The sequence below is a fragment of the Lepidochelys olivacea genome (assembly GCF_965140295.1).
Source record: "Lepidochelys olivacea isolate rLepOli2 genome assembly, chromosome: 2".
Taxonomy (NCBI): domain Eukaryota; kingdom Metazoa; phylum Chordata; order Testudines; family Cheloniidae; genus Lepidochelys; species Lepidochelys olivacea.
The window spans coordinates 26,856,605-26,882,040 of NC_140412.1; the positions used below are offsets into that span (position 1 = coordinate 26,856,605).

Below are 25,436 nucleotides of genomic sequence, written 5' to 3' on the forward strand. Positions count from 1 at the left end.
CAATAACACAATGCAAAACCGGCTTGAGCCCCCACCCCCGCTGGGCGCCTCTAAGAGGCAATACTTCCCCTCTCGCAAGCACAGAGTCTGAGGGTAGCAAAAGCCTTTTAATAACAGAGAGAAACAATGTGGCATTATGTTGGGGAAACACCACCAACAGGATTCATAACACAGCCCATGAGCAAAAACCCACCCCAAGCAAATTGGGCCATGTCCTTTCCCTTTGGTTCTTGAGTCCAGCAACCCAAAAGTCACCCAAAGTCCCAAAAGTCCAACAACCCAAAAGTCTCTGTCTCTGGTCAGTGCAGCCCCCGAGTTCAAAAGTTTATCTGCAGAATTTTACCTCCCAACCTGGGTAGAAATGGGGGAGGGGGGGGTAAGGGGCACCTTACATGGTCTGAAGCCAATTGCCCCACCTCTTCGTGGGGCTCTGCTCCGCTCCACCAGCCGTCCCACGAATCGCTCTGTTCCGCCAGCCGCTCCGCTCCACTCCGCCAGCCGCTCCGCTCCATTCCACCAGCCGTCCCATGAGCTACTCCCCCATCCCACAAACTGCTCCACAATATATCTTCAGGCCCCCCCACTACTTAACACAATGCTCAGTGATTTCAGCTCTTAGTTATTTTAGGTCTTTAGTGATTTTAGCTTGTAGTAGGGGAAGCTTCAGTGCTGGTGCACCGTTGGCCCAAAGTGCATTCAGCTTAGCAGCCTGTAACTTCTAGTAGAATCAAAACTAGCTCTGATCTTTCACAGGGGAGAGGGAGAGGGAGCAATTGGCATGTAGGGCCCTCACCAGGGGCCCATACCACCAGGTATTAATACCTGTCCCCAGCCTCTTAATTCACTGGGTTTTGGAACCCATGTCCCTTGCCTAGCGAGTGCTGCTTAGTTGATGATCAATCATAACAAAAGGCCAAGTACAGTTCCACTGTCCTTGATTCACATAATCAGGATAATAACAGTTTATTCTTCCTGCCCCAATAACAGAGAATCTTGGGCTCCTACAGCAGCCAAAGTGACCATCTAGGCGGGGGGTGTGTGCCTATGCAAATGAGATCAGCCCCTGAAGTTCTTTTCCACAACCCACCACGACTCGCCACCAGATGTCAAGGTAGAGTTCATCCTGACTCTGCTTACACAACCTTGGATGTTTTTAAGTCATTTGGGGTCATCTTTTTCAGGCTATCCACAGGTCTCTTCTTGCTTCCTCAATAGCGTAGGTGCAAAACAAAGCAGGTAAATATTTGCAAGCTAGATATAAACCAGCTGGCGAACAGTTGTACTAGACATCTAATTGACAATCATATGCCTGCAATTATTTTGTTTAGTTAGATTTTGTGGGCTGGCCACATATGAAACTTAACTACTCAGCTCATAAAATCCACCAGGACCAGGATCTTATTGTGCTACGCGCTGTACATAGACAGAACAAAAAGACTGTTCCTGTTCCCACAGACAGATGAACTTGTGTTGGCCCTTTCTGGTTGCTGTAGCGAGCTGTTGTCTCCTGTTGTGTACTTGGATAGTAAATTCTTCGGAACAGAGGCTGTCTTTTCATTATATGTCTGCACAGTGCCTAGGCCCAATGGGGCCACGATCCCTAATTGGGGCCTCTAAATGGTACCTCAATACTACTAATAATAATTAATGATAATAAATTAACTGCCAAGATTATAATCATAGACTTTACACCCACTAATAAAAAAAATAAACTTCTCAAACTTTCGCCTCCCCAAAGCCAAGGAAAAGAGATGGGCTCTGCAGTAGTCCCTGATATCTGATTTTGGCCCAAAGAGGGAATGAGTTCCATGTTCAAGAGCGCCTGTAGAAGATGCACAATCACCAACAGTGCTGCCTACTGGTTAGGCAGGTCTTTGGCAGGGTGTCTCCCTATTGAAAAGCACAGCCTGGTCCTTCACTGCCTCCATCCCAAAAGTTTCCATTTCTCCCCTTTAGTGCAGAGGTTTTACTGGGGGCTGAGCCCTCGAACAGTCAAGGCCTTTTCCAGCTGGTCTGCTGCTAGCTGAACACTCTAGGTGTTGTAACGTCCTCTCCGAGTGGGTACGGGAACTCTGGCCCACTCTCTCCACCAGGCTCCAGTCCAAGGCCCAGTGATGGGAAGCTACGCTGGACACCTTGTGGTGATGAGACTCGCCCACTTCCTACCACAGCTCCCTTTAGCTTCCCAGAGTAAATCACTCCAATCCAGTCTCTGACCTGCACACTCAGTCACTGTTTCTCCTTTGTGGGTTTGCACCGGTGTTGTCCCGTCTCAGGCAATGAGCTTTGGGGAAGCCCTCTGCTCCCTTCCTTTGCCCCCTTCTGAACTGCTCTACTTCCATTTCTAAAGCCCTGCCTCCATCTGGTGCAGGCTTTGCAGATGTGTCCGGGCTGCGTGGGCCTAGAGCTGTTCTGTAACCCCTTGCTCTCCAGCGTGGGGTTTGTATATCCCATCACAGCCCCTCACAGAGAGAGCCCTACGGCAGTCCTCTCCTTTTAAATGAGGAGACTTGCTATGATTGCAACTGCCGAAGACACAGAATCACCTTCTTGGAGAGGAAGTCTGTAGGCATAAAGAGGGAAGTCACATTATGAACATCTCTCTCTTGATCTGTGTGGGTTTTATTGTAAAGTGTCAGGTGCTACAGATACTAAGCATGATCTAGATAAAGGGTTTGTTGCAAGGAGAGTGGAAGTATAGCCAGCTCTTGCCATTTTACCAAGAGTCTTATGATATTTTAGTGTTTTTCTTAAAGCCCGAGCTCCTGGAATCAGGGGATTACATGAGAATCACAGCTTCTATGTAACAAAAAGACATTTCTAGTCCTCACAGTTAAAAAATGTGCACCCTTAAGGCTCCAAAATCAAGGGACAAATCTATAGGAACCCAACATTCATTACTTTTGAAATTTCAGGCATTTTAAGGCTCTCATGGTTCTTGGGACCTGACATGATTTTTGCATGATTGGGGTTGGCATGCTGGTGCTGTCTTCATGACCACCCAAACCCATCTGTAAACTGGGGTGCTCAGTAGAGATGGTCTTTAGTAAGAGTTGGATACAGTAGTTCTGAAAGTTTCAGGGGTAATTTTGAGAGGTAATTTAAGATTAAATTAACCCACCAAATGAGTGCTAAAGCATGGTCGATGTCCCCATTCCCTCCTCTTCCACCCCCCACAACAGAACAGCTGCATGGGGTGAGGATCCCTGTGATGCCAGAGTACAGGGGAATTCCTGCCCCCTTACACATAGAAGGGTCATACATAGGACACTACAGAAGAAGGCTGGGAGCCAGATCAGAGAGCTGGCAATCAAACACATCCACTCGACACAAGATCCACTTAAAGGGTGTACGGAGGCTGCGGCCACTGATGAGGAGAAAGGGTCTGGCACAAACCCCTCGTTTGAAGAGAAGCCCTTGATTTGATAGCTGCTTTCAACTACCTGAAAGGGGGTTCCAAAGAGGATGGCTCTAGACTGTTCTCAGTGGTAGCAGATGACAGAACGAGGAGTAATGGTCTCAAGTTGCAGTGGGGGAGGTTTAGATTGGATATTAGGAAAAACTTTTTCACTAAGAGGGTGGTGAAACACTGGAATGCGTTACCTAGGGAGGTGGTAGAATCTCCTTCCTTAGAGGTTTTTAAGGTCAGGCTTGACAAAGCCCTGGCTGGGATGATTTAACTGGGAATTGGTCCTGCTTCGAGCAGGGGGTTGGACTAGATGACCTTCTGGGGTCCCTTCCAACCCTGATATTCTATGATTCTATGATTCTATGATTCTGTGAGAGCTTTCATTGAGCTTCACTTCCACAGAAGAAAGCTAGGATAGGGGGAACTAAACATCCCCCACATCTTTGTTATGTAAAATGAATCCATGTCTAAGAGTTGTCTCACTAACTCTCCTCAGAATCCTTAGGCCAGACCTTTACACAGTGGTGTGAGCAAGGTGGGCAGGAATCAGTGACAAGCCTAAGGCCTTGTCTACCTCTGGTGTTATTCAGGAATAGCTATAGCACTTTAAATTCACACTCCATTTTAATCCAAAACAACTTTCAAGTGTCAAGAAGCCCTAAGCTTTCTTCTCAGATCACCTGTTCTTAGGGTTGTCCCTCTTGTCACTACTTCCAGTATCCCCTGCCTCTGAGAGCCACTTAACTCCTTTTATATTCCTTGGGTTGGCATCAATAGGATTCAGTTGCCTTGACAGGAAGATGAGTCAGCCGAAGCAACTCTGCAGCTCTATGCAAAGTTCTAGCACCTGATATCAGGGCAACTCAGCAGAAGACTTCCGCATTTCCACAGAGGATCTTAAAATTTACCTTCCATCACACACATTTTGTATTAGTGTACCCCTTAGGGGTGGATTTGCTCTTGCAACGCTAAATTTCAGACTTTCTCAGGGCAATCAAAATTTAGCTTAATGTTGTCTCTTTATTTACTGTTATTTGTATTTTAACAATAGTAAGATTGATGAAGTAGATTGATGAAGCCTTGAGTCAAACTGCTAGAATGCTATCTGAAATCCCATTTTAATCAATAGGATTTTGCACAGTGCAATAACTCTAATAAGCATATAAAATACATAACAGGAAACACATTCATCAGCACTGGATTGGGTCAACAAGTCATTGATATAACGAAAGTGTAACTGTTATACTCAGGCACAAATGACAGTATTACCAAGTAGGATATCAAATTGGTCATGCCAATATTGCATTGATCTGGTGTCCGTATGTGACTCATGTGGCCAATATTTTCAAGTGACTAGCAATTGTGTGTGCTCAACTTGAGATACTTTAAAGGAACCTGATTTTCAGAGGGTGGATGCTCAGCACTTTGTAAAAACCATCCCCCCTTTGAAGTGTCTCAAGTTGGACAAACAAAACTCAAGGCACCTGGGATCACTATCTGTTGAAAACCTGGGCTGACAGCAGCAGTTCTCAACCTGCAGCCCACAGGCTACATGCGGCCCAGTTAGCACAGAGCTGTAGCCCAGGACCCCTGGCCCCGCACAGCAAGGGTCAGGGGTTGGGGCTGCCGGCCGGTCCCGTGGGGTTGGGGTCCAGGCTGCCACCCAGCTGCCCTGCCACCTGGCCCCACGTGGCTGGGTCCAGGATTGGGACTGCCATCCGGCCCCACATGGCGGGGTCCAGGGTCCGTGCTGCCCGGCCCCCCACCCAGGGTTCTGTTCCTGGCCCCACTCTGTGGAAGGGTCTGTAGAAGGGGGGCATTGGGTATAGGGGTCTGGGGGAGGGGCCTGGGGGACGTGCTGTGGTTCTCAGCCTGCAGTCCAGGTAACACACTGTGGGCCGCATATGTGGCTCCCAGTGATAAATAGGTTGAGAACCACTGGCCTGTAGCAATGAGTTCTTTCCAAAACTCTGTGGAGAGAGAGGTTCAGGTAGCCAGACTTCCTGTTAACACGAGTACGATGACCAGGATTTTGTCATCAACATAATATAATAATGGTGCTTACTAAAAAAAATAAAAGTGTTGTAAAGAAGTAGCCAATTTGTCTGCAAAATAAATGCTTTTGAAAGCAATACAGCTGGGTTGTTTTTGCTAAATGTACACACAAAGAATTGAAAAATACAGTAATTTATCCCCAGGACTAAACTGAGATAACTACTACTGATCAGTTTATTACACCTAGAAACTGTGCACACAGCCAGTCTTTGCAAATACGTGCTCATAATATTGTTACCCCATCCTCCCTACACCTACATGTGTTTCTTTCCTCCACCCGTTGTATGGTGTCACAGATCCTAATAGTAGACAGAGCTGAGTGTAGGCAGACCTCTGGGCCTCTGCTGAGCCCCACTGATTTCAGTACTTTGCAGGATTAGGATCAAAGATTGTAAACACTTCAGGATATGGATTTTTTTCCACTATAATAACAACAAATTCATATCTAGAGCTATTCAGCAGTTGATCTCAAAGGAAATCGGCATCATTATCCTCATTTTATACATGAGGAAACTGAGGCACAAAGCAATGAAGTGATTTGTCCAAGGTCACCCAGCAGGTTAGTGACAAAGCTAGGAACATCTTCTGAGTCACAGTATACTGCTTTATCCAGTAGGCTACATTGCCTTTCATAGCAGATCTGGGAGTCATCGTGGATAGTTCTCTGAAAATATCTACTCAATATGCAGCAGTCGTTAAAAAGCTAAAAGAATGTTAGGAAAGTGATAGATACTAAGACAGAAAATATCAGAATGCCACTGTATACGCCCACATCTTGAATACTGTGTGCAGTTCTGGTTGCCCCATCACAAAAAAAGATATTATAATTGGAAAAGGTACCTAGAAGGCTAATGAAGATTATTAGGGGCATTGAAAAGCTTCCATACAAGTAGAGATTAGAAAGACTGAGACTGTTCTGCTTAGAAAAGAGATAACTAAGGGGGGATATGATAGCGGTCTATCAAATCATGAACAGTGTGGCAAAAGTGAATAGGGAAGTGTTATTTATCCCTTCACATCACACAAGAGCTAAGGGTCACCCAACGAAATTAACAGGCAGCAGGTTTAAAACAAATATAAGGAAGTACTTCACACAATTCACAGTCAACCTGTGGAACTCATTGCCATGTGATGTTGTGAAGGTCAAAAGTATAACTGGTTCAAAAAAGAATCAGATAAATTCAGGGAGAATAAGTCCACCAATGGCTATTAGCTAAGGTGGTCAGGGATACCCAGGCTCTGGGTATCTCTAAAACTCCAACTGCCAGAAGCTGGGACTAGATGACATAGGATGGATCACACAAAATTGCTGTGTTCTGTTCATTCCCTCTGAAGCATCTGGTACTGGCTACCCTCAGAGTAAGGATACTTGGCTAGATGGACCATTGGTCTGACTCAGTATGATCGTTCTTATGGGTTGATACAGTGTCTAGCACAAAGCGGTCCCCAAGCTGGTGGAGGTTTCTTGTTACTACTGTAGTATAAGTAATAAGCACTTGTCCATTGAGCATTTCACAGATTAAAAAACAAGAGGCGCAGCACAGAATTTGCAGCCCAGGGAGGGGAGGGGCTAAAATTGCTTTAAACCGCTTCTGCATTGTCCTAATCCTGGGCTGTTCTGAAACCCTGGCACAATTTAAACAGCCCCGAAGACCTACGTCAATCTCCCAAGACTGTGTGCTTTGGCCCCATCCCCAAATGCACCATATATCCCCCAGCCCTGTCCTGGCACACACCCTAACACCAGGCCTTGTGAGGGGGTGATCAGAAGGCAGCCTTATGGCTGTCTTCAGCAGTTCCTTTGCCAGAAAAATATTCCCCCAATCAGATTCAGGGCTTTTAGAGCCCCGATATGAAGCAGCCAGAGGGAGGGTGAAGATCTCCCCTAAGCTGTTTTAGCTCAATTGTAAACCACCACTGAGATTCCTCTGTAACTGATCATGAGTCACATAACAAATGGGGAGTTGAATTTAATAGAAATATTATTGCTAACATACATGTTCTTTTGGACAGCATCATATACATTTATGCAGCCATGTAAATAATAAATATTAAAGCAATAATCAAATATTTGAAGCATTAAGATACTGTGGTGGTGGGCACAGTGGAAAAACACAGAGCTAGATTTTCATTAGAGCGGACAGGTTTCCTACCAAATTTCTGCCTCACACATTTTAAGAGAGCCAAGCAACAAATAACCTGAAAAGCAGTGAGATAATAAAAATGTCAAGAGGTGCTAAGCTGTAGCAGGGCTGCTGTTTTACTTAAAATATTTGCTGCTCCTAAGCATGAGGCAGAATGAAAATAAGTTTCAAGATAAAGGTATTTCCTAGTAGTCATCTGTACTCATTTTTTTAAAAATTCCAAACTAAAAAAGATTACTATTTAATTCACACAATTAAATACATTTAAGAATAAATACCTTTCAATTCTCAACTAATATATAGGCCAGTCCTTCATTCCTTGCCCACCAGAGCTTTGGGAGGGCAGAGAATACAGGATATAGCCCTCAATCCATTTATAAGGATTACAAAGTAAAAGCTTGCTCACACAAACCCTTACTCCCGTGAGTAATCCTCAATCACAGTTGGCTAGTCATGTGAGTAAGGTTTTGCAGGATCAAGCCCTTAATGCCATCACATTTCTTTAACACCTAATAGATTATTTAGACATTCAGGGATGAAGGAGCCTGGACTCAAACCCAGTGTCAATAGCGCTATTATGATTCAGCCTAAAAGTACATTATAATCAGTGGGATTTTGCATACTACCATAAATCTACTAAGCATATAAAATACATTGTAGGAGACATTGGCTTCAACTGTAGATTGGGTCAGTCCAGCACAGATGCAGATGCATTAGACTAATCTTTAGTATCTTAAACCAACATTTAATAAGAAAGTTTGGAAGGGGAAAAAAACCTCACCAAACCCCAAACAATACCATAGTGTAATGTGCATCCCTATATAGAGTCCGAGACTCAGAGAAGTGAGTGCTTCAAATTCAGTAGTAATATCTGCAGATTAACTGGCTCATTGTACTTTCAAGGGCAAAGCAATATAAAGTGAAATAGACACAGACAGCTGTGTTACCTGTCTAGAGCTAAGGAATACTTCTTGGTGCCTCTGTCAGCCACAAGACAAGTTCTTTCAAGACCCTTTGTGGTGGCCATGATGAAAACTTTTTTCCTTCCCTTTTTGGAAGCAGGCAGGGGTAAAAATGCTCTCACAATTAAGGAGAAATCTCCGCCAAAGGTTTAAAAACTACACGTTTGAATAATCTTGTTGATAAATCCACTACAAGGGGAGCTGCTGTCTTACGGCTGCTGGTGTCACTAATTCACCCAACAGTGACTTGCTGGGTTTCTGATATTGGAGGTTTTGTGGCACTTTTTTCCCCCCTGACGATATGATGCAATCCTTGTTGCACACATGATGAGAAGCCTACCACTTTGCCCTAGATTGCTGACTCAGCCTGGAGCATGCAAACACACACACACACACACAAGAAAAGTGATTAAAACAGCCTGATTTGCCTGAAACAGTCAAACCACTGTTTACCACCCTGCCTGCTCAGCCTGGAAAGAAAAAGAAAAAACCCTCCTTTTGCCCAGGTTGGCGCAAGCCTCCGTAATCTAAGTGATTGCTGTAAACATCTCTTTCTCCCCTCCGTCTCCCCCACTGGAATTTTGCTACAAATGTTTTTAAAAAATTAGGTGACAAGAACTATTAATTATTGCAGTTAACAACCTGAAACAGATTACTGAGATCTATATGTGAACAATACACAGCTGCATTCCCTTTCTCCTGAGGATTTATTATTTCTATTACAGTAAGGCCAACAGGCCTCAACCATAGACTGGGGGCCCATTTTGCTAGACACTGTACACATAAGATATCTAAAAGACAGTCCCCTGCCCCTAAGACATTACCTCTTTCCTCGGGCTACTTCCATAGCTATAATGCAGCTATCAATGCTGTATTTAGGTATCATCAAGAGTCAGCATATCTAGTCACAGAAGATTTTCCTTTAAAAATAGACAAGATTTTTATAATCTAGATAGATATATGATCCCAGAGCCTGTCACGAGATGAACTCAGCAATAAATTCCCCCTTCTGTGCCTGCAAAACAGTGCCCGGAGCAGGAGAAAATGTTCTGGAAAGCAATAAACCTTTAAGGAGGTATTTTCCCCCATTCCATTAGCATCATTCCTGTCTATTGACAGGAGACAAACATCATCATTATTTATTATTTGCATTACCATAGCTCCTAGGAGACTCAAATCAAGGACAGGATCCCCTTGTGCCAGATGATGTACAAACACAAAACAAAAAGACAGCCCCTGCCCCAAAGAATTGAGATTCTAAGTAACAAGTATTTCATCTTCACTATCACTCTCCCATCATTCATTGCTGTTAACAAATGTATTCCCCCCCCCCAATACAATGAAATGGGTGGAGACGTCATGATAATAATCAAAAAGTACATGAAGGATGCAAAGTGAAGCACTCAGAAGCGAGAAAGGGGCAACCTGCACTCTGCCTCTCATGCATATGTATTACGACCTACTCTTTATTTATAAAATCTCTGGTTATTAGCCCCACAGAATTGGTGCATTATTCAGCATGCGGGCTGCATCAATTGATGTCAGCCCTGACCTGAAGGGGGATCACTTATATCCTCAACCTAAAAGTGATACCTAGGACCCTACCAAATTCACAGTCCATTTTGGTCAATTTCACGGTCATAGGATTTAAAAAATCGTCAATGTCACAATTTCAGCTATTTAAATCTGAAATTTCACAGTGTTGTAATTGTAGGGGTCCTGACCCAAAAAGGAGTTGTGGGATGGGTCTCAAAGTTTATTGTAGAGGGTCATGGTATTGCTACCCTTACTTCTGCGCTGCTGCTGGCAGCTGCCTTGAGAGCTGGACAACTGGAGAGTGGTGGCTGCTGGCCAAGAGCCCAGCTCTGAAGGCTGAGCAGCCACCAGCAGCAGCGCAGAAGTAAGGATGGCATGATATGGTATTGCCACCCTTACTTCTGTGCTGCTGTCTGCAGAGCTGGGCGCTCAGTCAGCAGCCACCACTCTCCAACCACTCAGCTCTGAAGGCAGTGCAGAAGTAAGGGTTGAAATACCGCAGCCGCCCTAAAATAACCTTGCAACCCCCCTGCAACTCCCTTTTGGGTCAGAATCCCCTATTTGAGAAATGCTGGTCTCCCCCATGAAATCTGTATAGTGTAGGGTAAATGCATGCAAAAGATCAGATTTCACAGTGGGAGACCAGATTTCATGGTCCGTGATGCGTTTTTCATGACCATGAATTTGGTAGGGCCCTAGTGATACCACAGGTCAGGGCTGACACACATTGGTGGGGGAGAGTGGGAAAGTTTGCACCATTGTTCTGCAGAGAAATGAAGAAATTTTGCCTTTGGGGTTGGCGGTCTACATTTTTACACATGCACTAAAATCCCACACAACATCTAGAGAGATAAATCGAGCACCTGCCAGATGCTCTCTTTCAGATAAGAGCAGGACAACTCATCATTTCCAGCCTAACTGCCATCCTCATACTGGGATTTCCCCCAGAACCCAGTACACACTCTATGGGATGGTGGTGTCGTGCATGCTGAACAAGTCTCAACTGATTTTTACAGAGCCAGAGCTCCACAAATTACCTACATAGTGTACTGTCAGCTGTCCCAGTGTGTCTCCAATAAATAAGGCAGCACTTGAGCCTGAGAAAAAGGAGATCTGATTAATAATGGGTTGGCCATGTTTCTTAACACCTGCTGGCAAATAGAGTGAATAAGTGAACATTGTACCATGCCAGCTCCCTCCTGCAAATGTACTCTTCCTCCAAGTCCCTTTCCCCGACGAACTGCCCCCTGCATGGTCCACTCCAACATTACACACTCACAGACTTTCAATGCTGATTGTCTCCTCCAGCAGCCATCCCCAGACGTTAAGGATATGGTCTTAATCAACCCCATGTATATACAAACCAGATGCAGTGACCTTTCAGTGTTTTCCCCCTTTTACTCTTTCTGGTCCTTCGGATGATAAATCTTCTAAACTAAGAATTCATTTTTAGACTGGTTAGCAGTTAGAAGGCTGCTCAGCCTTCAGAGCTGGGCTCTTGGCCAGCATTTTAGACTGAAGGAAGACTGCTGCGCTGGGCATCACAAAATGGGGAAGAGATGGCCAGCCCTCTGTGGAGATAGAGGTGGTTAGGGACTATTTAGAAAAGCTGGACGTGCACAAGTCCATGGGGCCGGACGAGTTGCATCTGAGAGTGCTGAAGGAACTGGCGGCTGTGATTGCAGAGCCATTGGCCATTATCTTTGAAAACTCGTGGCGAATCGGGGAAGTCCTGGATGACTGGAAAAAGGCTAATGTAGTGCCAATCTTTAAAAAAGGGAAGAAGGAGGATCCTGGGAACTACAGGCCAGTCAGCCTCACCTCAGTCCCTGGAAAAATCATGGAGCAGGTCCTCAAAGAATCAATCCTGATGCACTTGCATGAGAGGAAAGTGATCAGGAACAGCCAGCATGGATTCACCAAGGGAAGGTCATGCCTGACTAATCTAATTGCCTTTTATGATGAGATTACTGGTTCTGTGGATGAAGGGAAAGCAGTGGATGTATTGTTTCTTGACTTTAGCAAAGCTTTTGACACGGTCTCCCACAGTATTCTTGTCAGCAAGTTAAGGAAGTATGGGCTGGATGAATGCACTATAAGGTGGGTAGAAAGCTGGCTAGATTGTCGGGCTCAACGGGTAGTGATCAATGGCTCCATGTCTAGTTGGCAGCCGGTATCAAGTGGAGTGCCCCAAGTGTCGGTCCTGGGGCCGGTTTTGTTCAATATCTTCATAAATGATCTGGAGGATGGTGTGGATTGCACTCTCAGCAAATTTGCGGATGATACTAAACTGGGAGGAGTGGTAGATACGCTGGAGGGGAGGGATAGGATACAGAAGGACCTAGACAAATTGGAGGATTGGGCCAAAAGAAATCTGATGAGGTTCAATAAGGATAAGTGCAGAGTCCTGCACTTAGGATGGAAGAACCCAATGCACAGCTACAGACTAGGGACCGAATGGCTAGGCAGCAGTTCTGCGGAAAAGGACCTAGGGGTGACAGTGGACGAGAAGCTGGATATGAGTCAGCAGTGTGCCCTTGTTGCCAAGAAGGCCAATGGCATTTTGGGATGTATAAGTAGGGGCATAGTGAGCAGATCGAGGGATGTGATCGTTCCCCTCTATTGGACATTGGTGAGGCCTCATCTGGAGTACTGTGTCCAGTTTTGGGCCCCTCACTACAAGAAGGATGTGGATAAATTGGAGAGAGTCCAGCGAAGGGCAACAAAAATGATTAGGGGTCTGGAACACATGACTTATGAGGAGAGGCTGAGGGAGCTGGGATTGTTTAGCCTGCAGAAGAGAAGAATGAGGGGGGATTTGATAGCTGCTTTCAACTACCTGAAAGGGGGTTCCAAAGAGGATGGCTCTAGACTGTTCTCAATGGTAGCAGATGACAGAACGAGGAGTAATGGTCTCAAGTTGCAGTGGGGGAGGTTTAGATTGGATATTAGGAAAAACTTTTTCACTAAGAGGGTGGTGAAACACTGGAATGCGTTACCTAGGGAGGTGGTAGAATCTCCTTCCTTAGAGGTTTTTAAGGTCAGGCTTGACAAAGCCCTGGCTGGGATGATTTAACTGGGAATTGGTCCTGCTTCGAGCAGGGGTTTGGACTAAATGACCTTCTGGGGTCCCTTCCAATCCTGATATTCTATGATTTTCTTATCTATGGGGAATCTTGGAGCCCTGCACCTTTCAGTGCCCCCATTTAGCTCTTCCCTGGATCAGACCAAGCACAAAATCTACGTGCTTGTGTAATTCACTGGTCAGTGTGTAATCACTTCAAGAGAAACACAAGTCTTTCATTCTGAACTTGGTGTGCTTCCTCCACGGTAGGCGTAGCCCGTGATAACACCAATAGCGGAGAGTTGCATTTAAATATTTTAAAAGAAAATTATTATTAATTATTATTATTAGAAGACACTATTAGAATAATGTCCTGCAATAACTGGATCAATACAGATGGCTGTGTGTGACATTTTATTTCATGACCACCATGTGCAACGAGTGTTCACGTGCCATTACCGATGGCGGGCTAGAGGCTGCGAATCAGGCGTCTCTGCAGGAGTCCTACGAAATGAAAATGCCAAGTTTCTCACCACCTGGGAATGACAGTGAAATACCAGTTTTATCCTCATAGCTGAGTTAGGAAGGGTCTAAAGCATACGAGAGGAAGAGTTTATTGTCTACTGGAGGGAAGGGTGACATTTGAAGATGTCTAGCTGTTGCTATGCTATTGTCTGCCTCTCATAAACATGTTTTCCTTTAAGTAGAAAGGACCACAGAGCAAAATACCCTCAAAGATCAGGGGTGTTTGGCCTATAAGCCTGGATCTGGACCCCACAACCATCCCTTATATCTGTAAAGGGCTGAATCAAAATGTCAGATCCAAGACCGTACACTTAAAGGAAATTTAAAATCCATTTTGGAGGGCTACAGCTCAGGCCCATTTCTGTTTAAGAGCACTGGATGCTTGTAACTTTTGTTTCCATCATTTTGCAAAGGGGTCTCAGGCCTCAGATGGATGCCAGGAAAACAGCCATAGATTATTCACTCTATTTAATCTAGACCTTTGTTTTATGTCTACTAGTGTTTGTGCTGATTGGCATACTTCTTAGGAAGTGGGTTGAAAAGCATGTTATAAAGTAATCTTTTCCAATTTTTTTCACATAGGCAGGGGTGTTCCTCTTTGTACAGAATCCAAAGTTCATCAAGAGACAGACAGCAGCTGCCTGTGGAATTTCTGCTTCAGAGAAATTATTCAGACCATCTCGATAAATTCATCTCCCTCTTTCAGTAATAGTGCATTTTGTTTTTCTGAGTCTATATTAGAAGTGTCACAAATCCAATCATAGCAATTCTAATGACCCCAGTCAAGGACATTTCTCCAAATTTGCATCCAACGGAGATAAGTGAGACATCACACTGGCTTTTGCAAATGAAAGTCCCCTATCATTATCATCATCCAAAATCTCAGGCAGTAAAAGAAGCATATTCTTGATCTCATTTCAACTCCAATCGAGCATGCTTTAAAATACAAAACTTTCATCCTGTCATGATGAGGGGAGATATTGACAGCTTAAATGTACAGTGGGAAATTCAGTGCATCTATTAACAGAAAATGCCAGGAAAGTCAGTGAATTTTACTAGACATGAGACATCTTACAGATCATCTGCAAGTTTTTCTTTGCCATTCTATGTCAGCAATTCATGTGGCTCTATTCAGGATTGCCTTTAATGTGATGATCCAGGCATTTTCCAGCTTGCTTATTGTGATTCTCTTTACCTACTGTAAGTATGGAACTACCTGTTAACCTATATGGAGCTCTAGTGACTTCAGCTGTCTCTCCATGTAGCTGTCATTGTAGGACTGGGGTCTTAGACAGAACAAATCGATAGAAATAGGGGTGACATTTTTGTGTGGCATTGGCTACTTAAAGGGGCCCAAAGTATGAGACGATCAGAGAGAATGTCTCCATCCTGATTTTGTGCCAATTTAAAAATCATTAACAGGGTGCTAATGTTTAATATTTTAAAGTACTGAATTTTTAAATATTAACATTTTTCTTCTGATTTTTTTTTAGTCAGTGCTCAGAGGATGAAAACTTTTGACAGACTTTTCCACTGAGTTCCCGCATTGCCAGGGCCACCAATGACCCCTCACTTCCGCAAAGGCGACTGCCATCATCAGCAAGCTATGAAGTACCTATTTTAATTAAAACTAGAGATCAACTTGAATCTCAAAGTTGGAACACATATCGGAACTTCGCCAAAGCCGTGGCTGAATTTCAGGTTCTACAGATTAGTGATAGCGAGCGGCTCTCTTTTACCTTTCAGATTGTGGGCTGAGAACATGGCACCCTTCTTTGTAACCACAATCTAATACCAGGATGGTATGTTACCAAAACAAACTATGGCCACATATAGATACCATGGTAGTCAGTGACCTGACACCTTAAGCAGCAAGAGCACATGCTCCTAAAGAAGCAAGTTTGCTGGCAGTTTTGAAGTAGCAGGCTCTTATGCCTGGTGGGGCCAGTGAATATCAGGACATGCAATCCCATACACAGATGCTGGAGACTTGCGTTTGGGAGTGACCTCAGACACCTGCTTCCAGCACTAGTGGACATCAGCTGTGTTGTTCAGGGTTGCTGAAGAGAAGTGGTTTAGTACAGTGGTTCTTAAACTTTTTTTTTCGTGGACCAGCTGAAAATTGCTGAGGGTCTCAGTGGACCACTTAATAATCTTTCCAAATGTTGTTTGTACCATTAGCGAACTATTGTAAAGCACTTTGGATAAAAGCGCTATATAAAAAAACCCTTAATAATAATTAACATTTTTGTTCTACAAATAAAAGCACAGAACTCATATTTTAATATCAGTAATCTTACCTTTCTAATGTGATGGATGTGCCCTCTCTCCCCTGCCATGGCAGCCCCCAAGCTGGGGCTGGGAAGGAGAGAGGGTCTCTTCCCCGCCATAGAGCTGAGGCTGGGAAGGAGGGCCATCTCTCCCCAGCAGCCACAGCTCTGGAGCTGGGGAAAGTCGCCTCTTTCTCTGGCCGCTGCAGGTGCAGTCCTGCACAACCCAAATTCCCTCCAGCCCCTTTTCTCACTCCACTGCCCCCTCCTACCTACCCCCTATTCCCCCCAAGGCCACCAATTCACCTTACGTGTGCCTCTTCTCCAGGGTCCAGGCACCTAATTTGTGGAGCCCCGCGTGCGCGGCTGCACTAATTAGGTAGGTGGCCCTTCTTTGTCTTGTGCGCGTGCGCCCAGCATGCACCTTAGAGGGAATTATCTGCGGACCACCTGAATGGAGTTCGCGGACCACTTGTGGTCCACGGACCACAGTTTGAGAACCACTGGTTTAGCATATTGAGCTGGACACTTAGGGTGAAATTTTCAAAGGGCCTCAGAGCCAGGCATCCAGGTTCTCAACACCCACCATTGAGGCCAGATTTTCAAGAGATCAGCTTCCATTTAGGCAGCTAAATAAACAAACACCCAGTTGTTCTCACTGTGATGCTGACACTCAGATTAGCCTCAATGTACTCAGCTCTTTTGACAATCTGCCCAGTTCTTTTAGTGCCTAAATGGAAGCTGAGCAGTTTTGAAGATCTGGTCATTACGCAGGGGTGTCATCACCCCCAGCCAGGTATTCCAGGGTGTTGGCTAGAAGAAAGAGACAGAGATGTGTCTGAAAAGTAAATGATAATGGTTCTTTCAAATGCTATTGCCATATTGTGTGTCAGCATTTCTTATTAAAATCTATTATTTTTTTCTAAACACTTAATCAGTCAGTCTCTCTCTTCCCCTCTCCCCCTTCATTTTGCATTGTTATTGCAATGGGATTTTTTGCTTGTTTTTGTTTTTATTGTGTCTGAAGTTGGTTGGGGAATTAAGCCTGTAATTGCATTGCTAACAAATATTTCTTAGATACATTTATTTTTCCCTTTGGGAAAGAGACTGTTAGGAAAAGAGTACACATGTTTTGGCAGCAGAAGAGATAATTATGACATTTGGTAGATACGTTATTACCTGGATCTTGTTTTAATTGTTTTCTTCTTCTAATAAAATACGGAAACTTTATTGCATTATTTCTTTCATTACCACTTGCAGAATACATTTTGTTCTCATGCTACTTAAATTTGTAAGTACATTTGGGTAGTGAAGATATATTTTACACTAGATGTTGAGAGCCAGCTTGTTAAAGATACATCGAACTGTGCATTATTTCTACTGGTGCAAAACTAATTGACTTTTCCCAGCCATTGCACAAATATTTATTTTCCATTTTATCATCCATATAGTTGCAATTTGAATTAGGAAAGGACACAGCAACCCGTCGAAAGCCTACACAGGTAGCATTGTACTTTAAGGTTTCTCAGCAACCAGGGTTCCTCAAGCCAGTCAAGCTGCTGTTGATTTTAAACTGTGTCCATTTCACACTTGTCCATACCAGTCACATTGTCCATTTTCCAAAGCATGTTTCCATTCACATTAAACTTCTTGTAAACTTTCCTTTTCAATAATATCTAATGCCTAGGGCCCAAGACTGCTCTTGGTTAAAACCAGTGTAAGTTGAGGAGTATCTCCACTGAAATCAATGACATTTGCTATAGCATAACAGAGCAGAATTCAGCTTCTAATGCATATACTTGAATGGCCCAAGATCCACTGGGGAAGTTAGAGCCAGAGCCATGAGCCAATACTAAAGGAGCCAGCCTAAGTTGCCATGGGGCTCAGAGAGACTACTCCACACTAGCTTTAGGCACTGGTGGTTCCACCCTCCTCTGGGTGGCTATCTTCATTTGCCTCTTCCTCTAATGATTTCACCAGCAAATGCTATAAAATCCCAACAAAACAGCTACAATATAAAGTAAGTGAGGCAGTGGTCCCATAGCAATAACAGCATAGATTTACACAATGAAAGACTATATTGCATTGTATATGTACACGGGGCAGAGTCATGCCTAAAGAGGTAACTTTAACCTCTGCCTTTCCTGATTTTTGAGTGCTTCACTTTCCAAAATTAACATTCTTTTACCACAGTTTTTTAAAATGAAATTTCTTAGATTTTTCAAAAAGGAAACATAATAGACAAAATAAATGTCATTCTGTGGAACTATTTACTGGACAGCACTAGACCGCTCTGCCCTACATGAAATGCACAGACTGGTCCTGATCCAATGCTCACTGACCTCCATGTGTTCCAGACTGACTCCAATGAGCTTTGGATCAGGATGTCATTGAGGCGAGCCTTGCTTCATTGAGTGCACACTTTGTGCACTGAATGAGACAGGCGCCCTCTCAATACATTCCCTTAAAGATTGCCTGTGCACGTCTTCACATATGCACCTCACTGATCTTTTGTTCCTAGTTATGTTCTGGCCCTATCCTGACGGCAGGCAGAGTAAGACTATGATGTCATTCTCATCAGTGTTATGGGAAGACAAGCTACAGCAGATGTGGGTGTTGGATTGTGCCCTGAATATGATCAGGTTATCTGATGATCCTCTTGATCTTGTGGGAGATCCTTAGCCATAGGCCAGCAGCCAAACAGACTGGGTTTCCGGCTTACTATTCTAACCTATCATCTGGGAATGTCATTACCTGTGAAAGATCATCGCTTCATCGGGAAATCTTGCTTGCAGTGGGAGAGGTGATCTCAGGCAGTGTGGAGAGCACTGAAAAGCAAAAGAAGAATTTTAAACTTGTTCCAAGATTCAATAGGTAACCAGTGCAATGATGGCAGAACTGAAATAACGTGCTTCTTCTGTACCATATGGAATATTGATGACTGTGGATCACCCCCAGGTGTAGTGCGTTTTAACAATCAAAGCTTGGAAGTCATAGATACAGCATTGCCAACCCCAAGCCTTCAATAATCATGAGATTTGTTTAAAATCAGGAAGTTTTATAAAATACATTTTTGGTTTCTTTTTATTTGTTTTCTGGTTTATAAGCCTTCCATGGTCCACTCAGGTCACATTCACAAGCTTTTCTCTGCAACCACGAGGGCTAGAATGTGGAGGAGGAGTGTTTAAATGAAAGCTGAGGTTATGACGTGTTCAGATGACTTCAGGAGCTGGGGCTTTATGAAAACCACCAAATATCATGAGAATTGGCAGCACTTGCATGCATTGATGTAGCTAGGTCTTCATTCCATAGGATGGTATGCAATCTCCTAGCCAGACAGAGGAACAATGGTGAGTTTTGCTGCTGTTATTGGGTGTCTAGCATCAAGGAGCAGTCCAGGAGGACAACTCTGTGATATGTTGCACACCACAAGCAATAAGCCTAGATCACCCTGCCTTTCCTGCTGCTGGTGCGGCTGGTTCTGGAGGCCCATGGGAGATAGTGAGATTCCTTGGTACCCTGCCAGCATGAAAGAAATGGTGCACTGTAAACTGGAGCTATCAGGTTGTGACAATAGTTAATGAATTCTAGTTTGGAGAAGCCACCACACACACACAGTACAAGTTCTAATTTTAATTGTGTTTTCCATAGACATATAAGTCATAGCTGCCTACCATATGCCTGTTTCCTGCCTGCATTCTCTGGGCACCCTTTACATTGTGCATATATAGCACCTGGAAATTAAATGAAGAGTTAAATAATGAGTCTCTCATGGCTGGGGCATAGTAAAAATTATACAATGAGTTTTTATAACTTTTTAACACAATAAGGTTAAAAGAGACTGAATGCTGGTCTTATGATACGATCTTTTCAGATTGTTCCCAAGTCAGCAACAAGCAATTCATAATCCTTTATTATAGCATTGTCATGATGACTGTAATCAAGTCCCTCGGCTGTCTGATGATACCATAGATAGTATGAAACTGCAAAATACTGATATGTTTCTATTTAATATGACATTTGAAGAGTCTATCAAAAGCCTGTTGATAAATTTGGCACCAGCTTCCTGTTTTCAATGTATTAAGTTTCTGCAGTTATCGATATAGCATTAAATAAGAGCTAGTGTCTCTGTCACAAGGGTACATGGCCTTCCACTGGTATTGACAGGGAGGAACCACCTGGTGGGTGAAACCAGGAAGGCCATGCCTGCCACATGAGAAGCAGAGGGATGGGACAGGAAGTACAAAAGGCAGGCCCTGCAGCTCAGTTGGGCTGGAGCTGCCAAGGGAGGCAGATGTCCCCACCCGCTGCTGGAATGGGAACCCAAAGAAGACCTCTGCTGCACCGAGGACTCACCAGACCTACAAAAGCTGCCAGACACCCCAGACACTGAGGAGCTGCTGAGACTGTCACTGGGGGTGTACCCCAGGGAGACATACCCCAGGATCCAGGCACACCATGAGGGGAGGGGAGGAAGTAGCCCAGGGACAACTGATTCTAGTCCGGCTGCATTGCTGCCTGGATCCAGGTCATCATGTTGAGGCTGGATTCCCTGCTGACCCAGTGGTTGAACCCTCTGCCCCTGTCAGGGCCCTGGGCTGGGACCCGATGAAGCAGGGTGGGCCCGGGTCCCCTTACCCCCTGCTGTCAACCCCATCCCTGAGGTGGCAGCTTCCCATAGTTGCCTGATTTTATGGGAGATTAATAATATTGTTTAGATAATAGGGGTTATAGGCTCACCAATTAATCTGATCAAAAGAATTTGCAGAGACCCTCAGGATGTATGACAAGGAAACTCACACTGAGAAGAAAAGGCAACTCTAAGCCTTTTATTGAGATAAATGGCACAGTAATGGAGTAGTGATCAAATAATCAACCAATTACAAAAGCAATGATATTGTTCAAGCAGTACATGTGGTATTATATGTTATAAAAGATTCTCGATTAATATACTTACCCCCTTCCTTGATTAGAGACACAGGACTAGCCTTGCCTCTGGCATGCCAAGTGAGTTTGGTAGTCCAGGTTCTTCAAGTCTTGAGTGGGAGGCGAAGAACATAGAAGAAGCTAGAGCTAAAAGCTATAGAAAGCCTATAAATGCTAACTTAGAATTTACTTAAAACTGACAATTAAGAATGAGCAATGACGAACTAACAATAAACAAGCTGAACCTGCCCAGCATGGTGGGTTGCCCTAGTATAGGGTCTGAGCTCTAAGTGCCCTTCTTCCATGTCCAAACTTTACTTCCTCACCCACGAAATGTTAGGGTGCATTTACTCTATAGGCTGTCATGTTCATGCATATTCATGACATATTCGTAACTATTAGAAACCATTAGCTCATCCTCACTTCTGTTATTTCTGTCCTAACTGGTTATTTCCATGTTCTTTGTGGTGTACCTGTTAAGTCTGAAAACGGCCATGAACTTGGGTGGTCTTACCTAGCAACTTGCTTTAACTGCCCACTTATCTATGTGAAAGGTCACAAATATATATACTGTATGTTTTAGCTCATCACCATGTATCTAAGGTAAAGGTCTCGAACAGATATATGTTAACTTGCCTTAGCTTAATATACAGCATGTTGCTTGTAGGTTCTTTGCATTACAGCTAAAATACTCTAATACAAATTGATAAACCTATTATAATAACAAACCTATAATGTAAAAAAGGATTACACTCATAAGAAAAGATATATACGCAAGCAAGCTAGCTCTATAGGCTATACCACCTAAGGCCAGGAGGCCTGTGTTTGTCTACAGTCTGCCAGAGCTAGTACATTAGACTCTAGACTCTTTGCTGCTCTACTCTGCCAGAGGGCCAGAGTCCCCTAGACTGTTTGGCACCCTGAGAGCCTGGGCCCCTACCTGAGAGCCTGGGCCCCTAGACTGATTACTGCTCTGCCCTGCCTGAGGGCCAGAGCCCCCTAAACTGTTCGGTGTCCTGCCTGCCTGAGGGCTTGGCTCCTAGACTATTTACTGCTCTGCCCTGCTTGAGGGCCAGAGCCCTAGACGGTCTGGGGTTCACCCTGCCTGAGGGCTTGAGCCCAAAAGCCTGATTACTGCCCAGCCCAGCTCAGAGGGCCTGGTTGCCAGAGACAGCTAATTTCCCCCTTTTCAGATTGCCTTTCTAGGAACAGGATAGCAAGGGGGCATGGCCTCCATCCGAGACTGACAGGGAGAGATGACCACACACTCCTACAGTCTCTGTGATAAAAATAACATTGCCCCTTCCCCCATTAGGAGTTTTCAAATCTAGATTTAAAAAAAGTCATTGCAGGCTGACATTGGGTGGGGGGGGTCTCAAGGTAGCAATACATGCGTTATTACAATAGTCAGATGCACCCTGCAGCCCAGAGCCTGTGCACCACATAAATCCACTTAAACACTAGAATTAGGGCTTTAAATGCTGTGTGACCCTTAGGCTGGCCTTCCATCTAGGAAGGAATGCTATCCAGTTGAAGTAGGTGCCAAAGTACAGATTTAAGTGCCAAGCTGGTGAAACACTGTTCCTTCTACTAATTAACCCCCAGCTCTTATCACAGGCTAAAGGGCAGTTGCAAGTAGGGTCCCATGAGACTACTTGTCCTGAGGGAGCCATATTCTGATTGGTATAAGGGAAGGCATACAGGAAGTAGCCCTCAGCTTTTTCCTCCATACCTGTGTATGAAAACATGGGAGCATTTTCAGAATACCTCCATCCAATTACCTTCTGAAACTCTACCCTTTGCGCATTTCAGGTGGGAGGTGCATTCGATATATGCCGTCACAGAGTTCGCAATCCCCTCTGTGGGGTTTTCCTGCAGAGGGATTTATTTGATGCCAAAGGACATAGCTGTAAAAGGTCAAAAGATCCCAATTATTTTTCATGGGAAATTTAAAATAATGAATCATGTCCTGTAATTCTTTTTTAATTTTTTGACATTCGTGAAACCCAAACCCAGGAATTGTTTTTTGTTTTCCCAAAAAGCTTTCATTTTCCAGTGTTGGTCAAAAAACCGGAAAATTATAATTAAAATGAAAATTTGCTATGAAATGTTTTGTTATGGTCAAAAAGCCATTTTTCATTGGAAAAACAAGGTTTTGATGAAAAATTTGCACCCCATTCTGATTACATCATCCACCAGTGCAATGTAATCACCTCTGCTGTGACAGATTTGAACAGCCACAGAAACATTTAGTTTAAGATGGGAACTGAAGCAGTATTAAACTCAGACAGTAGTAAATTTTGGAAGGCAAAATGTTCTTATGTCAAATACGATAGACCATGACAGTGCTTTTAACTTCCACTTTGAATTTCCTAGTCTGCACTGTTCTGCATCACAAAGAATTTATCTTTATTTTTTGTTGTAATAATGTCAGTATGGCTAAGCAGTGCACCATTGCATCCTGTGACATTGCAAATAATAATGGCTCAAGCCTGCTATATTAAAGGGCAGCATATAGTGAATTCTAAGGATAAATCTGCAATTGGAATAGTTGTTCTTTAATATGGTGGTTATATAAGGAACAGGCATAAAATATCGATTTTCCTAACACCAAATTTGCAGTAGTTTTATGTTGTTATAAACTTTTAAGTGCAGTGAGAGACAATTTATATGATCTATATGATACAGTTAGAAAATTCTGTGATAAAAATGAGCTATTGATCTCAGGAGATTCTAATTTAGGTTAGCTCACTTAAAAGCGTTAAATAACTAAATTAAACTAAAAGAACACTTAAAAGAACTAAAACGCTCTGCAGAGCTCATATTTTGAATGACTTATCAGGGAGTTAAAAAAAAAACCAGCCATCTTTGCCAGCAATAACTAACTGTAGTAGTAGCCAACGTCCCATACTTTTGCTGAGCAGGGCTTTCACAAATAATTCAAGCAAGTATTTAACAACTATTTTTATTTATTATTTGTATTATGGTAGCACCCAGAGATACGAGATAGGAACACTACAATGGGGTCCAATCCTAACACAGACACATAATAGAAGAGAGTCTGAAGAGCTCAGGATCTAACTGTGATGGCAGCTTTGAACAATCGTTGTTTGGAATGTTGCATCAAAGATGCACAGTCAAGTTAGAAGACAGAACATTTTTCCTGTTAGCAGCATGTAGTGATAGACATTTACAAACTGAAGGATCCCGAATCTTCCTACTGGTACAAGATGTTTGTATATAGCTGTGATTAAGTAAACATGAAGTAATAAATCCTGTCCCCCTTTAGCCCTCTGTGAGCAAGTATGGCACAAAAGATAGCAGAACCAGCGGAGTTCTGCTGTACACAAGTGGAGGCTGGGATCTGAGCGGGAACACTACAATGGGGTCCAATCCTAACACAGACACATAATAGAAGAGAGTCTGAAGAGCTCAGGATCTAACTGTGATGGCAGCTTTGAACAATCGTTGTTTGGAATGTTGCATCAAAGATGCACAGTCAAGTTAGAAGACAGAACATTTTTCCTGTTAGCAGCATGTAGTGATAGACATTTACAAACTGAAGGATCCCGAATCTTCCTACTGGTACAAGATGTTTGTATATAGCTGTGATTAAGTAAGCATGAAGTAATAAATCCTGTCCCCCTTTAGCCCTCTGTGAGCAAGTATGGCACAAAAGATAGCAGAACCAGCGGAGTTCTGCTGTACACAAGTGGAGGCTGGGATCTGAGCGGGAACCAGAGGAGGACTGTGCAACCTCAGAGTATCATGGAGCTGTGTTCTGTAGGGACTGCATTTGTACCAGAAGTGCGGGGGTTTTGTGAGGGGAGTTGAGGAGAGGAAGTGGTGTGGTCAGTGGATTTGTGACTTCATAGATCCAACCAACTAAATCCTTCTATGTAAAGGGGATGCAGATGGCAGACTACTGCAGCCATAAGGTTTAGAGCAGTTCCACTGATACTTTGCAGCCTGGCATGGAGAATTTCCTCCTTCTCAACTGCCATGGTCCACCCTTTCTCAAAACCCAGGGATAAGGGAGAGAAGCTGGGTAATTTCTAAGGGGACAGGAGTCAGCTGGGGGAGGGAGTATCTTTGCCACTAGGGAAGCTAGAGGTGAGTCAGAAAGGAGGTAGGCAGACAAACACAAGCAGAGGGATCTAGAGTGCAAGCACACCCAGAGAGTCTCCCTGCCAGCCTCGGTAACTATATTGGCCAATAGAGGGGAGCAGCCACCACTCCATGCAACAAGTTAAATGACGTATGGCAATACTGTAGGGTGGCCAAACGTTCAGGATTGTCCTGGAGTCTCCAGGAATTAAAGATTAATCTTTAATGAAAGATTATGTCATGTGTTGAAACCTCCAGAAATACGTCCAACCAAAACTGGCAACCCCCCAATAGTGTCACTGCTTCAGTCATTTAATCAAAGACACTGTTCCTAAAGTGTCATTTTCGGGTGGGAGATACTTTGGAATTAACAGATTAAAATGACACCATTCATATGACAACAGATTTTAGAAACTTACAATGACCATAAAATTAATT

At 43.8% G+C, this 25,436-nt stretch overlaps 1 protein-coding gene across 1 annotated transcript in view; it reads right to left on the minus strand.

The window, feature by feature from the left end:
• The window catches only part of SLC30A8 (solute carrier family 30 member 8), a 36,211-nt gene extending 27,486 nt beyond the window's left edge, over nucleotides 1–8,725 (minus strand). The window contains exon 1 of the mRNA XM_084621724.1: nucleotides 8,556–8,725. Coding sequence (XP_084477850.1) covers nucleotides 8,556–8,635 — 80 coding nt within the window. The 5' untranslated portion in view covers nucleotides 8,636–8,725. The remainder of the gene's footprint in view (nucleotides 1–8,555) is intronic.
• Between the last annotated feature and the right edge of the window lie 16,711 nt (nucleotides 8,726–25,436).